At 39.7% G+C, this 12,728-nt stretch overlaps 1 protein-coding gene across 5 annotated transcripts in view; it reads left to right on the top strand.

The window, feature by feature from the left end:
* Window positions 1-12,728, top strand: part of coro2ba (coronin, actin binding protein, 2Ba) — a 58,492-nt gene that overhangs the window by 23,783 nt on the left and 21,981 nt on the right. The window contains exon 1 of one of the 5 annotated variants that reach the window (XM_084360859.1): window positions 10,576-10,741. The exons of 2 other annotated variants lie outside the window; for them this stretch is intronic. In XM_084360859.1, coding sequence (XP_084216985.1) covers window positions 10,577-10,741 — 165 coding nt within the window. In that variant the 5' untranslated portion in view covers window position 10,576. Of the gene's footprint in view, window positions 1-10,575; window positions 10,747-11,063; window positions 11,157-12,728 lie in introns of those variants that run through there. 2 more of the 5 variants (XM_084360862.1, XM_084360860.1) reach the window with 2 other exon arrangements.

The following is a 12,728-nucleotide window of genomic DNA, read 5'->3' as shown; positions in this document are numbered from 1 at the left end:
TAAATGGTTTGACTGATGGTTTTAATGGAGAAGAGAAACCGGGTGCTGCCCAGTCTTTTGGACCTTTTCATGTTGCAGGCAATTGTTATGCTTTGTTTTTAGAATGTGTTTGCTTTAACACTGTTTGGATGCTTAATTATCAGTCCAGTTTGGTTATTTCACAGCAGACATGTTGATTTGTCATGGTAAAAAGGCACAGGTGTGCACAGGTAAATCATATTTCTTTTCTATTCAAGTGTCCCGATAAGCCATGACAGTGAGACAGAGAGCCAGCATGAACAATACCAGGACCCTGAAACTGAAGTAGCTGAATGGAATTCAACCATCATTCATTTTTACAATTTACACGTGTGTTTTTTTATCAGGCCAGTTGTCAAAATATCTTCCACAACAAAGGATGATTATGCACCGGTTTTTGAATCGATTAACTTGCTTGAAGGACCCTTTTGGCCCGCTTAAAGTTCACCTGAGGTCAAAACTGATGTTGAATTGTTTTTATCACATATGTTTTGGTTTATATCTCACTTGCCAGTATTAGGCCCAACAATGGCAAAAAGTTGTTTTGTTGGTATTCCTTTGGTATCCAAAGCAATGCTTTCATAATTTTTATGATGCTGCTATGGATGTATGAAGGCTGATATATGCTAATATGTAGGCTCCACCCGTAGCCTACACCGTAACCTACTCAAGTGGTCCACACTGTAGTGAGCATTTATACATGTGTGCTAGCATGTCTGTGTTGCTGGTGCTGGTGTGCGGACTGCCAGCTCAACTTTCCCCTTGAAACACACCAACTCCTTTCGTTCGCAGCTGTGTCTCTGGGCTAAGCAGAGTGGACAAGCCAGGCATCGGCAGTATGCCCCTGCATACACTTTTATGCTAAAACGACTCGATTTTGGCGAGGTGGCTGTCAAGATATTGTTGTCAGAGACAAGACGCAGCGTTTTTTTCTCCCAGTGCTCGAGCGCTTCATCCCAGCTTTCCTGAGCACACAGCCAGCGCTTTTCCAAAAAAAAAAACGCGATGTGGACACGGGCCCTAACTGCTGCTAAATGTAGCTGCTACGACAAGACCCTCCCTAGCTGCTTGTTTTTACAAGAAACATGTAAACATGCTGACGAAAATAATACTGAACTGGCAATTTAATGGGAACTTTACTTAAACTTTGAAGAAAATATTATTACTTTATAACTAAGACGAGAACAAGCACCAGGATTTTGTCTTCGTGTTTTCAGAAGATGTGTGCATGCAATATCTTATGAAAAAACAGCTCAGCCACCAACAATTTCTTAAGTGTTAGCATGCATCAGACAGAGCTACTGTTGAAGATTTTAATACCAGCCTCCTGGAGGGCTCTGGATCAAATGACCGATGATCCAACCTCCTGCAAGTCGTCGTGTTCCATCAGCAATCACCTTGAAGTTTCAGAACGCAATATCTTACCAGAACTGAAATCATAACTCAGGCACTGATTAATAATTCCTAGAGCTTGTTTCTGTGCTCCTACTTCAGTGATGGATTTCATTAATCTGATGAAAGTGCATCTCCCGCTCCTGCATCTTGGGCTTGGCGCCATTTGGCATTCTCAATTCTCAAGGATTTCATTTTAGAGCTGATGATATTTTTGTACTATGACATGGGTCAACTTTCTTTATTGATGCTTCTGTTCTCCTTAAACACAATGGTATTGATTATTATCTACAGGAACAAGGATGCACGACATGACATCTCAATGGCATTACACTGCTGTCAGGATATTGTTTTATAAAAGGATAAAGCTTAAATGCTTCTTGGATGTTGATATTCTAGTAATTTACTTGCTACAGTTGTGAGATTTAGATACTGAAAATATCGATATTTATCTGCAGACAGTGTTAGTCGTGCTGCAGAGCAGGCAGGTGGTCTGACAGAGGGGGAGTTAATCTCTGTCTGCTGAGGGCCTCCTCGGCTCCTCTTCTTTGTCTGCTTGTCTTCTTTGTTTCTTTAAATATTTCATCATTCTTTGTTGGTCCGCCCCAGTCCTTTCCTTCCTCTCTTTTCTCTTATCTTGTCTTCTCTTTCACCTTTACTGCTTTATTCTCTCTTTTAAGCAGCATCCACCTCCCTTTATCTCTTTTTCTCTTTAGTCACATATCTTCCTTTGTTTCTCTGTCTTTCCTCTGGACTTTTCCTCAACCTTGAGTCTACAACCCCCCTCTGTCAGTCGGGGTGTGAGGCCCAGCTCGAATCATTATGCTCCAAAAAGCATCAGGCAGAAACTCCTGGGGGAAAAAGAAAGGCAAGCACAGGGGAGATTATTAATTTAGACCTTTTTTCTGGTTTTCAATGACTGATGGTTAAAGTGGAATAGGAAAAATTATGTCTCTGATTTGTGTTTGAATGTAAAATGTTGATGTTTTAGAGTAAGGGATGAAGGAAGAGACCCGGAACTAGTATTTTTCAGCGCATCGGAAATTCTAGCAAATACTACAGTATGTATCCAAAATATGTATAATACATTCCGTCAACAAGGTCCTCGAAGCAATGGTTGGATTCCTGGACACCCACTCCTCCATATGTACTTGTGCTGTGATAAGTGCCCTTCAGCTGTGTTTCTGGGTTTCCTGTGTACTCTTTGCACCATTACCGCTGCTTAATGGGGCTGGCTTAAAGCCCAAGAGCTGCCATTAGCTGAGCATGTGCATCTCCTGTCATTATCGTAGAGTAATACCCTATCATCATGAACACACACTCCAAAACTCATACAGCACTGGCTGCTGTTTCACTGGGCCCATATTTATAGCACAAAGAGAAATTCTTAATGTAACTTACTGTTGTGTACTGTGTTACTTAGATATTAACACAGTCTGGTTACTGTATAATAAGGTTAATGTACTCTTTACACGAGAAGTAGTGCTATTGGACAGTGTTTTGATGAGCCGGTTCCTGTCTTGTTGTATCATGTCACATGAGTTAACAATATTTTACCTTTGAGCTAAGTGCTAACATCACATTGCTAATAAGCTTGCAATGGCAATGCTATCAGCCATACATTTAGAAGGCACAGTGTTTACCATAGTCAACATTTTGCTTAATCGTGTTAGCATGCCATGCTCGTCGTCGGAGGGGTCAAAGGGTACAGATGACCCTGACCCAAAGCCCTGGGGGGCCAATGAAAAAGCTCTGTGGTTTACCCTTAAATGGAATCGAGTACAACAATTTACTTAATGACCTATAACACTCAATTGACAATTTATATGTATTTACACGACAAATAAGGATGAACCCGGAGCATGGCATGGATGTACAATGACATGAAATTTAGACCAGTTGTTATAAACTCCATCTTTGTCACTACAAGGCAAATAACCAAGAGCTTATTTGAAATTGTGTAAGTCGGTATTAGATCTAAGGGTGGGTGGGTGTATGGTGCTGGAGTTGGTGTGGATGAAGGGCCCATTTCGGAAAATTCTTCCCCCCTGTCCATAATACCAAAAAGCTAGCATGTAGCATGGCTAAACACGAAGTACAGCAGAGGCTGATGGGAATGACGTTTGTTTTCACAAGCAGGTAATCAGAGGTGGACAAAAATGTCAAAAATATTAGAGCAATCCATCTATGAGTTGTAGATACAGTATGTCAAAATAAAAACAAATATATCAACCTCATAGTCTGGCTGGAGGAAATGTAGGGAGGTCACAAAGTCATCACAATAAGAATCGTATTAATCTGGCAACCATGAACAGATGTTGAAATATTTCACTGAATACATTAAAACTTTGACCTGCTGATCGCACTAGAAGAAAAGTCAGTGGATCATTTCTCAAAGTTGTGAATAGTATCTTCTGGGAACCATGAATATCTGTAGAAAATGTTATTACTTTGAAATTTCACTCTGAACTACAAATGTCAAAGTCAGGAGTTCACTAAAGTCCTCTGGGGACCATGAACATCTGACTGACAGACAGACCAGCAAAACATACAGAGTGTGGATGTATACTCTAGTTGTGCACACTCAGCCAGCACACTTAACCTCACTTAAATATGATTTATTACACTTGAGCCTTTTTGGCGTGTTTATGTGTATTTTTAAATTGCTTGAAATTGCAGAAATGATATAATAGGCACTAATGGGCAGGATAAAGGAGACAGAGAGATCCAAGAGCTCCTGTGACCTCTCTTTTCAGCTGATTGAAATTAATGCAGGCTCAAATAAAAGATTACCTTTCCAACATTCCTTAACTGGCCATCTGGAAAATCCGACAAAAATCCAGCTGGACTGATTCACGTTGGGCTGCTGGAGCAGGTGTGTTAAATCTATTCTGCTCTCTTTTATTTTATTCCATTTGCCACTTGCTCACAGCTGCTGCCGCCTGCAGTGTTGGCTGTGCTCCACTGTTTTTTTTGTTTTGTGTGCATGCAATGCTGCAAGCAAACATTGCATGCATGGCTGTTGTTTCACTAGGATGTTCTTTATGCATCAGTTTCAGCTGAGTTTATGTGTAGTAAGATCTCTGTAAGTGTGCTTATGGTCTACCGTCTAATGGAAAGTTGTAAGTGCACCTCGCAATGAGGTGCCAACTTCTCCTTTTATTGACTGCTCATATTTTTGTGATGACTTACAATCTGCCATTCATTGCTGCCAACTATAGGGCTTGATACTTTTCTTATGGAGAGAGGAGTAAAGACACGGACTTCGGTTGCTCAATACAATCTCTTATTAAGCATTTCTTTCAGCAGTATTTCATTACAAATTAAAAGTTTTCTTTAGGTTTATTTTGTACATACTACAGCGCTTCCTTTTAAAGCTGGGGTGGGTGGGTGTAAGACTGGAGAAAGCTAAAAATCTGGCTTGGAGACATAAGCTAGTTTTAGGATAAAACATAAAACATTTATTATATATATATTAAAGAGGTCATATTATGCTAATTTTCAGGTTCATACTTTTATTTAGGTACTAGTAGAATAGGTTTACATACTTTAATCTTCAGGAAACACATTTTTCTCACATGGTGCATTGCTGCAGCATCCCTTTTCACACTGCGTAATTGAGTTACAGATTTTTTTCTTGGATTATTTATGCCACAGTGTTTGTGTCCTTAAGCTTTTATCCCCTGGTACGAACTACTGTAACTGAAAATTTAGAGAAGGCATCGTAATATTTGAGAATTAGATAAACTTCACTTGTAAACTAGTAAGAGAATGTGACTTATCTGTATTAGAAAGGGTTAGAGTCAACATTGCTGCTCTGATGAGGATTAAACCAAAGGATGCTGACTGTCAGCTGATTGCTAGTAAAATGCCAATTCTTCACTCTATTAATCTCCATCTTAACAGCACACAAAAAGCCTTTTATAACCACAACTGTCCCTTCAGACATTGCCATAGCAGTGTGGAAAATATCCCAGCACTTTCAGCCAAGCTGTGACACTTCCTGTGTGAGTGAGAATTAGAGATCCCACTTCACGCTGAGTGAAAATTTGTCTAAAAAACCCAATAGGATTTCTCTCTTTCTGTGATATCCTCGCACAGATGGGGAGTCATCAGAAATGACTGTACCGAGTCACTGCCAAGGGAGAGGAGGAAGAGAGGGAACATGACATGGAGGCTTGACAGAGCTTCTCTATGTCTGAGTGGCAGGACATGCAGTCGTCCTGTGGATTTCCCTTTTGTGTCTTTTGAATGTGAGCTCAGATGGTCCTACTTCCTTATTTGGCAGCAACATTGAGAAAATCTTGATTGGAACAGTTTAACCCATTGATTTGATTTGGTGGTGTTTGAATGGCCTTTTATGTTTCATAATGTGTCTGTATGCAGCCACTGACTGTATAGTTTGAGTAGAGAGTGGACGTTTGCGTGCAGCTGGGATGATGGAAGAGTACAGCCACAACACAATCAAAAAAATAATCGTTGACAGGATACGTTTCTGCAGAACCACAGATAAGTTGAAACTTAATGTTTCTTCAGATAATGTCTATTATTATCTTGTCACAACGCTGTGCTTATGCTCTGGTCAGGTTAAGGCACAAAAACCACTTGGTCAGCTGGCCAAACATCATGGTTTGGCTTAAAATAGCCTACCTATTTTTGTTGCCACAAACACTGCTGGAAGTGTCCTGAGGTCTTGTTAAAAACACCCAGTTTTGTCCCCACAAACATGGCTGATGTGATGCTTATAAATAATGTCTTCATCAGAACTATCTAGTGGTTTCACACTTACTTATGCTGAAATGCAGACTTGAACTGCGGCCCCGCTTGGCAGCCTTGTCGTTTGTAACTCCACTGCCATCCCCTCCACCTGCCAATGTGAAAGTAAGGTAATAAACAAGCAAAGTGAGCGATATATGACATGTTTTGTACAAATGTCAATATGGTAAATAGCCTGTGACACATACGTATGGAACTATCTGTGGTTTGCAGAAACATTAATTGCCAACATTTTATTCTGGGCTGACAGCCAAGGGATTACTGTTTAAAGCCGGGTTCTTGAGCAGTGTAACAACTGGTTTTATATTGTGGTCATTGTTTTCAACTGAGAAACAATGGTAAACTTTTTGTCTCTTCAGCTACACAGTTAGTGTTTAAAGACATAGGTGCTGTCTCGTCATCGCCTTGTCGTAGTTATTGAAAAAATGGTCATCAGTGAACACAACTCGTCATAGTTTTTGTTGACAAAATTAACACTGAGTCTCATGCGGTGGGATGGTGATGTGAACATGATGTGACACAAGGCAAGTATGTAGGCTATGGTATGGGAAATGCTAACGTTTCAGCCAGATTGTAAGCTTATGTAAAACAGGAGTTGGAGGTTCAGTCTAAAACTACGCCTTGCAATCATAAACACACACATAACACATACTTGCATGCATGTGGTGACATAAAACTACTGTTTATTCGTCCTTCACATTCCAACAAAATGATTTTGATTTGATTCGGCATTAAAATTAAGATTTCTTTAAATTGATGACATTAATAGACCAGACACTTTCTGCAAAGCTGCATTCATTCAGCCTGTGTTTTTTTATTATCAGATAAATGATTTTGACTACACTATGACTGAAATGTTCAAGATAATCTGATAATTTAAAAGATTATATTGACTAAGAAGACTAAACAACTTCATAAAACACATGGTCATGGTTTTCTTTGAGATACCACTAAAATGCCCCGACTTTTGTAGACTACAACGAGATATGATACAAACTAACAAGGATATTTGACACAGCACTGAGACTAAATATAGAAAAATTATTGACAACACTAGAAACAAGGATTTGCTGCTTTGGGGAAATCTTAAAAACTTAACGACAGGGGAGGAAAGAGAACGATTGAGTGTGCACAGAGCAGCAGCAGCAGCCGTGCCTTGAAGCCAGACATAAAGACGCTCAATAAACACACTCTGCTCTCTGGAGTGGTCTGCCTTACAGCCATGAACACTACAGTAAATGTATACTGGTACAAACAGACAACACATGGTCAGACATGGACATAGGCACGGAAACAGACACACATGTGCAAGACATAATAAAGGCAAAAGACTAGTATACTTCACACACACACACACACACACACACACAGCCAAGAGGCCAGTAAACCTCCTTCACAGAGAAGCTGCAGGGCTCCACCCACATTTCAAACACACAGACGATCATCAGGGGAGGCAATTTTCACTATAACACCTGCTGCAGTATATCGAGCTGACCAGGGGTCATTTCAGAAACTGATAAACAGACTTCAGGGTTTGTCAGGCAGTGATTTCAGAGCTGGAGTCATTCACTAGCCTACAAACAATTCTATTTCAATATTGATTTATCTGCTGATTATCTTAATGATTAAGTGACTAATCATTTAATCTATAAAATGTCATAAGATTGTGCGAAATGCGGATCACAGTTTACCATCATTACCCAGTCAAAACCCAAAGACTCTTCAGTTACTATCATAAATGACAAAGAAAAGCAGCAAATCTTTACATTTAAAGAAGATGGAACCCGCAAATGTTTGATGTTTTGCTTGGAAAAATTGATATTGATAATTGATAATCAGAATAGCTGGCGACTGGCTTGGCTGACTGGCTTTCAATCAATTACTTACTTATTGTCTAATCGTTCCAGCTTTATCATTCACACAATTACTTCCAGCTCCATTAATTCTTAAATGTGTGTTTGAACCGGATGTGAAAGACATGTTTTAGGATTTACGGGGGGGAAAAAAAATCACATATTAATTTCAAGGAGGCTTTGTGTTTCTTACAAAATGTAATTGTTGTTCTATATGGAGTCTTCGAATTAGAAAGGAACAGACACAAATTAACTTCAGCTAGTTCAAGTTTTGCTTCAACCTTGTTGATTCTGTTCGGACCATGGTAACGTAATGATTGCAGTATGTGGGTCAAGGAACTTATCAAGCATGACTCAAACTTCAATTACACACAGCTGCAAAGTGCTCTAATAACTATTGATATATTAGCTGATGAAACTGCAGGGCTTAATGCCAATTAACAAAAGTTGATTTCACACTGTCAGTCTTTCTTAGTAATGCATTATTGGTGAGTAAATTATTAAAACTATATTTTTGAAAAACGGGTTTAAGTAATTACAGTGTGTAACAGGAAAAGGACTCGCAGCAATTTAATTAGATGAAACACACAGTATGTAATTTTCTTTCTCTCAATCAAAACAAAACAAAAGAAGTAAGTAGAGTGGGATCATGGGAGTTGTTGTCTTTATTGTTAAACAACAACCACGGACAAGGTAATGTTGTTCAGTTTTATTCACAGTCACGTTCGCAATGTCCTTCTTCACTCTCTGACTTTTTCCCGGATGTTATAGTAACAGGTGACCAAATGAAACGCACCATTACCTTTCATAAAATTATGTTTCTGGGCTTAAACATTGTTAGAGACATTTGAGATAATGTAAGCTCACCGCTAAACAAAATATAAAATAAAGGTCTTGTCGTTTTTAAATATTTTAATGCGGAAATGTTACATATTATATTTTTAAGTGTATTGCTGTGTTCAGACCAAACGTGACGACTAGATTACATACAAAGTCAATGATTAGACGCGAATAGACTCGATATTGTGTCTAATCACTCCAGGCGGCGCGAATGACGCAACACGATTGAAGTGTCAAGTGACAATTGAGTTCACGAGTTGGAAATATTGAGCTCAAGCCAAATTTTCGCGTGATGCTGTGTCATGAAAGCCTATCGGTGCTGACGTTCACACTGATCTCATGATGTTCACGCCGCTGATGTCTGGACATTGAACATGAACAACAATGGAGAGAGGATAATAATTAATAATCATGGGCGTTTGCAGACACCCAGAGCTGTACGATAACACATCTACTCGTACCAGGACAGGACAAATAAGGAGCTGCTGTGGAGGGAAGTGAGCGAGATAGTCAGACTACCTGGTAAGTTTTAGAAAAATGTCAGCACAGCACAGCCCTGATCGATCCGAACTCCAATCAGGGCAAGCAACAAGCATTTTAAAAGTTGTTTGCTTGTTGCCTGGCCGACAGACCTGACGAAGCATGAGTTCAGGCTTTTTACAAGGCGGTATTATGATGTTGTTATTTCGGCATCCTTCTGATCCATTAATTGCAGTCAGATCACAGAGAAATCTCTTTGTTCGCAGTTATTTTAACCCCGCAATCAAACTCGTGCGAGTAATGCAAAGCAAATATTTTCTTCGCTAAAAAAATTTTGAAACAAAATACAAAATGTAAAAGCTGTACCACCCCTATAAATACATGTAATAACTAACTTTTTATTATAGCTTCAATTGAAAGCTAAATTTGTACCATTTTAAGCTGGAAAATAAAACGTTATCTGCCTATTTTAATACTACTAAGATTGTTCAAAGAATGGAAGATTTATTTTTTCCATAAACCATATTTATGTTCCCGTTACATGACGTCAAAGAATGACAACTGACTCGAAGAAAAGATATTGAATGTCTGATTGTAGCTACTGTGTTTGTGTAAAGTACAGACACAGAAGAGTTAGAGGGTAGTTTTTGTTTTTTGGGACATCTGTGTATTGTACAACTCCTTATTGGGAAAGTGTCCTCCACATCCTCGTCTATAAATGTTTTAAAAGCTTAAAAAGCATCAGTCTTCACTGCGTTGCTATTTCTGAAAATGGTAGCATTTTGCCTTTGGCACTGCTGCAGTGGCCAGCTAGGTCCACAGTTGCAGCCGTTCCTTCTGGGCTCCACCTGCTCTACAAAAATTAGGGTAGCTTTCATACCTGTGAAGCAGCGGATTAGAGTAAAGAAGGGTCGAGATAAGAGATTAATAAAAGAGGGGAGGATGAAGAGGGTGAGGAACTGCTGGTGGTGTTGGGAGGCAGCCAGGATGGCCGTGTGATTCCAAACAAGCAGTGGGTGGGAGAGGAAAGAGGATGAATGGCTACTACTCTCACGCTGCTGCTCAGCCTGGGCCGGAGCATGAGAGACTGACTGAGTGGCAGGATGGGAGAGAAAAAAGGGTAAGAGGAGGAAGGGGGGAGTGCTAGCCCTCCAGCTATCAGTACCAGTAGGAGGAGGAGGAGGAGAAGAGTTTAAAGGGGAGGGGTGAGGAAAAACATGAGAGAGAAGGAGGTAGAGCAGACACAGGCTGCCTGCTTGGATTTGAAGGGGAAGGAAGGAAGAGAGGAGATCCTGGTGGTTCGTTTAGAGAGGAGGGTGGATGTTTGCAGTCTGAGAGGGCCGCAGAAACACTGTGACTGTAGTGTCACTGTAAGGACACTGGTAAGGTAAGGTGGCATTTTAAATAAGAGGATGAGTGAGATATCCAGATATCTGATTATTTTAAACACGAAGGAGGGATATTTACTTGAATCCAACTTGGAAAAATGAACAAAATATGGTTAAAAAGTGAAAAAAAACTGTCTTCAAAGTTAAGAAGACCTCACACAGTTTGACCCCAGATGGAAACATGCTCATAAAGCACAAGTCTTGTGATCTCTTGATCTTTACAAAGTCGTTTCTCTTCTGAGTTTCTGTGTTTTTCTGTACGTGCATGGTGCTGCTCATGGTCTGTGTGTGTGTGCATGCTGCAAACCCTCGTGAGATAAGGAAAGACGCAAACACACACAGACATCCTCTCTGTGCCATACCCCGGTGACCAATGAATGAGCATCCTTGTAAAGAGAGCTCAAAGCAGGCGAGTCTCCTCTTTCCCTCTCCTTCTAATCGTCCCTCAGGCTGCTCTCTGCTGCTCTTCTGTTCTGCATTAATTCTTTACCAAGCTGCCATTATGCTGCTCATACAAACATGACTTCACAGCAGACGATCTGGGGATGAATGTGATGTTGGTGAGATGTTTATAGATGGACAGCTCGAGAGCCGAGAACAACATTTTCATAGTGCTTGTGTTGTCTGAGCAGCAGTCTGACACCCAAAGATATTTAGTATAAAGTTATGTACTCAATACTTTAACGTAAAATTTTACAATCATTACAAGTGAAAAGTATTACCTTTTAACTTTTACCATGTGAGAGTGTTTTAAGTAAAATTTTGTGTGTCAGCATGAAAATAAATTGCTTTGCATAATGGATACTTGACAGCATTTTTAAATATTTATTATGCAATTATTTTATTATTAATGACTTATAATCAAGTAAGCAGCATTGTAATGTTGGAGCTGGTTGAGTTGGAGCTCATTTTAACTTTTTAAGGAGATGTTTTTTTAAAAAAAAAACAGAGAGCCAGGAGCCATCATGTCTTTGTTGGATAAAGAATACATGTTATTACACTGGTTGAACTTATTGTTTCATTCAGGTGCACCAGCACACATTTAAGGTGCACCAAATCAATACATTTTAATTTAATTTCTTAACAAATGATGTAAATTATTGTAAACAGGAACACATTTGTTCATAGGCAACTGTCTGAACACCCAGTTGTTGTCAAATATATTTTTATGCGCTCCATATTTTAAAATCTGACCTACTAAATATCAGGTGCAGGTGAAAATGTTTAGTCGCGGTTCACCCAAAAATGAAATTTCAGTCAATAGCTAGTCCTAAGCTAAAAGCATTAGCTTGCACCCAGTCTGTAGTGGGTGCTCAGGGTTGAGGGAGCCTCAAGGGTGTAAATAACATCTTTGCATGGGGGTGAGTAGATATTGCCTTAAATTTAATTTTGGGGTGAACTAATCCTTTAAACCGAAAGAGTAACAAACTAGCTCTAATAGAATTATAGTGAATTTTAAAGCACAAAACTCCTCTAGAGCAGCAAAAGATTGTCAATTGACAACTTAAATAATCAAGTAATAGTTCCAGCACCATATTAAAATTAAAAAACACCACAAACTTGACTCTCAGCTTATTACCCTATAATAGCAGTGGTGCTGTACTGCTGCAGGGTCACGGTGGCCACATTGGAGTGCTAAATTGAGGGCAAAGTGACACCATTGTAGCCTACTGGATGCCATTTTTCCAGTCGTCTTCTTTTAGACGGAAAGGGACGAGGAAAGACAATGGCAGCAGCATGGTCTGAGGATGTTTCTATTTGCATGTGTACACCACTCCCACCAGTTCCCCTCCACATCCCTAGAACAATGCTGAATAGAGGGTTGCCTGATGTCATCCAGCATTGCTGCTACTGATCTGAGCAGAGTCATAAATCCTCTGCCCTCAGTTCCTGTTGTGACAAAGTGATATGGTCCATCACTGGTGTCACTGGAATTTATACTCTGAATTTATAGAGCCGGTTATAGAAAATGTCTCAAAAT

This window comes from Pagrus pagrus (assembly GCF_965226575.1).
Source record: "Pagrus pagrus genome assembly, chromosome: 1".
NCBI lineage: Eukaryota > Metazoa > Chordata > Actinopteri > Spariformes > Sparidae > Pagrus > Pagrus pagrus.
This window is presented reverse-complemented; position numbering and strand designations above follow the sequence as displayed.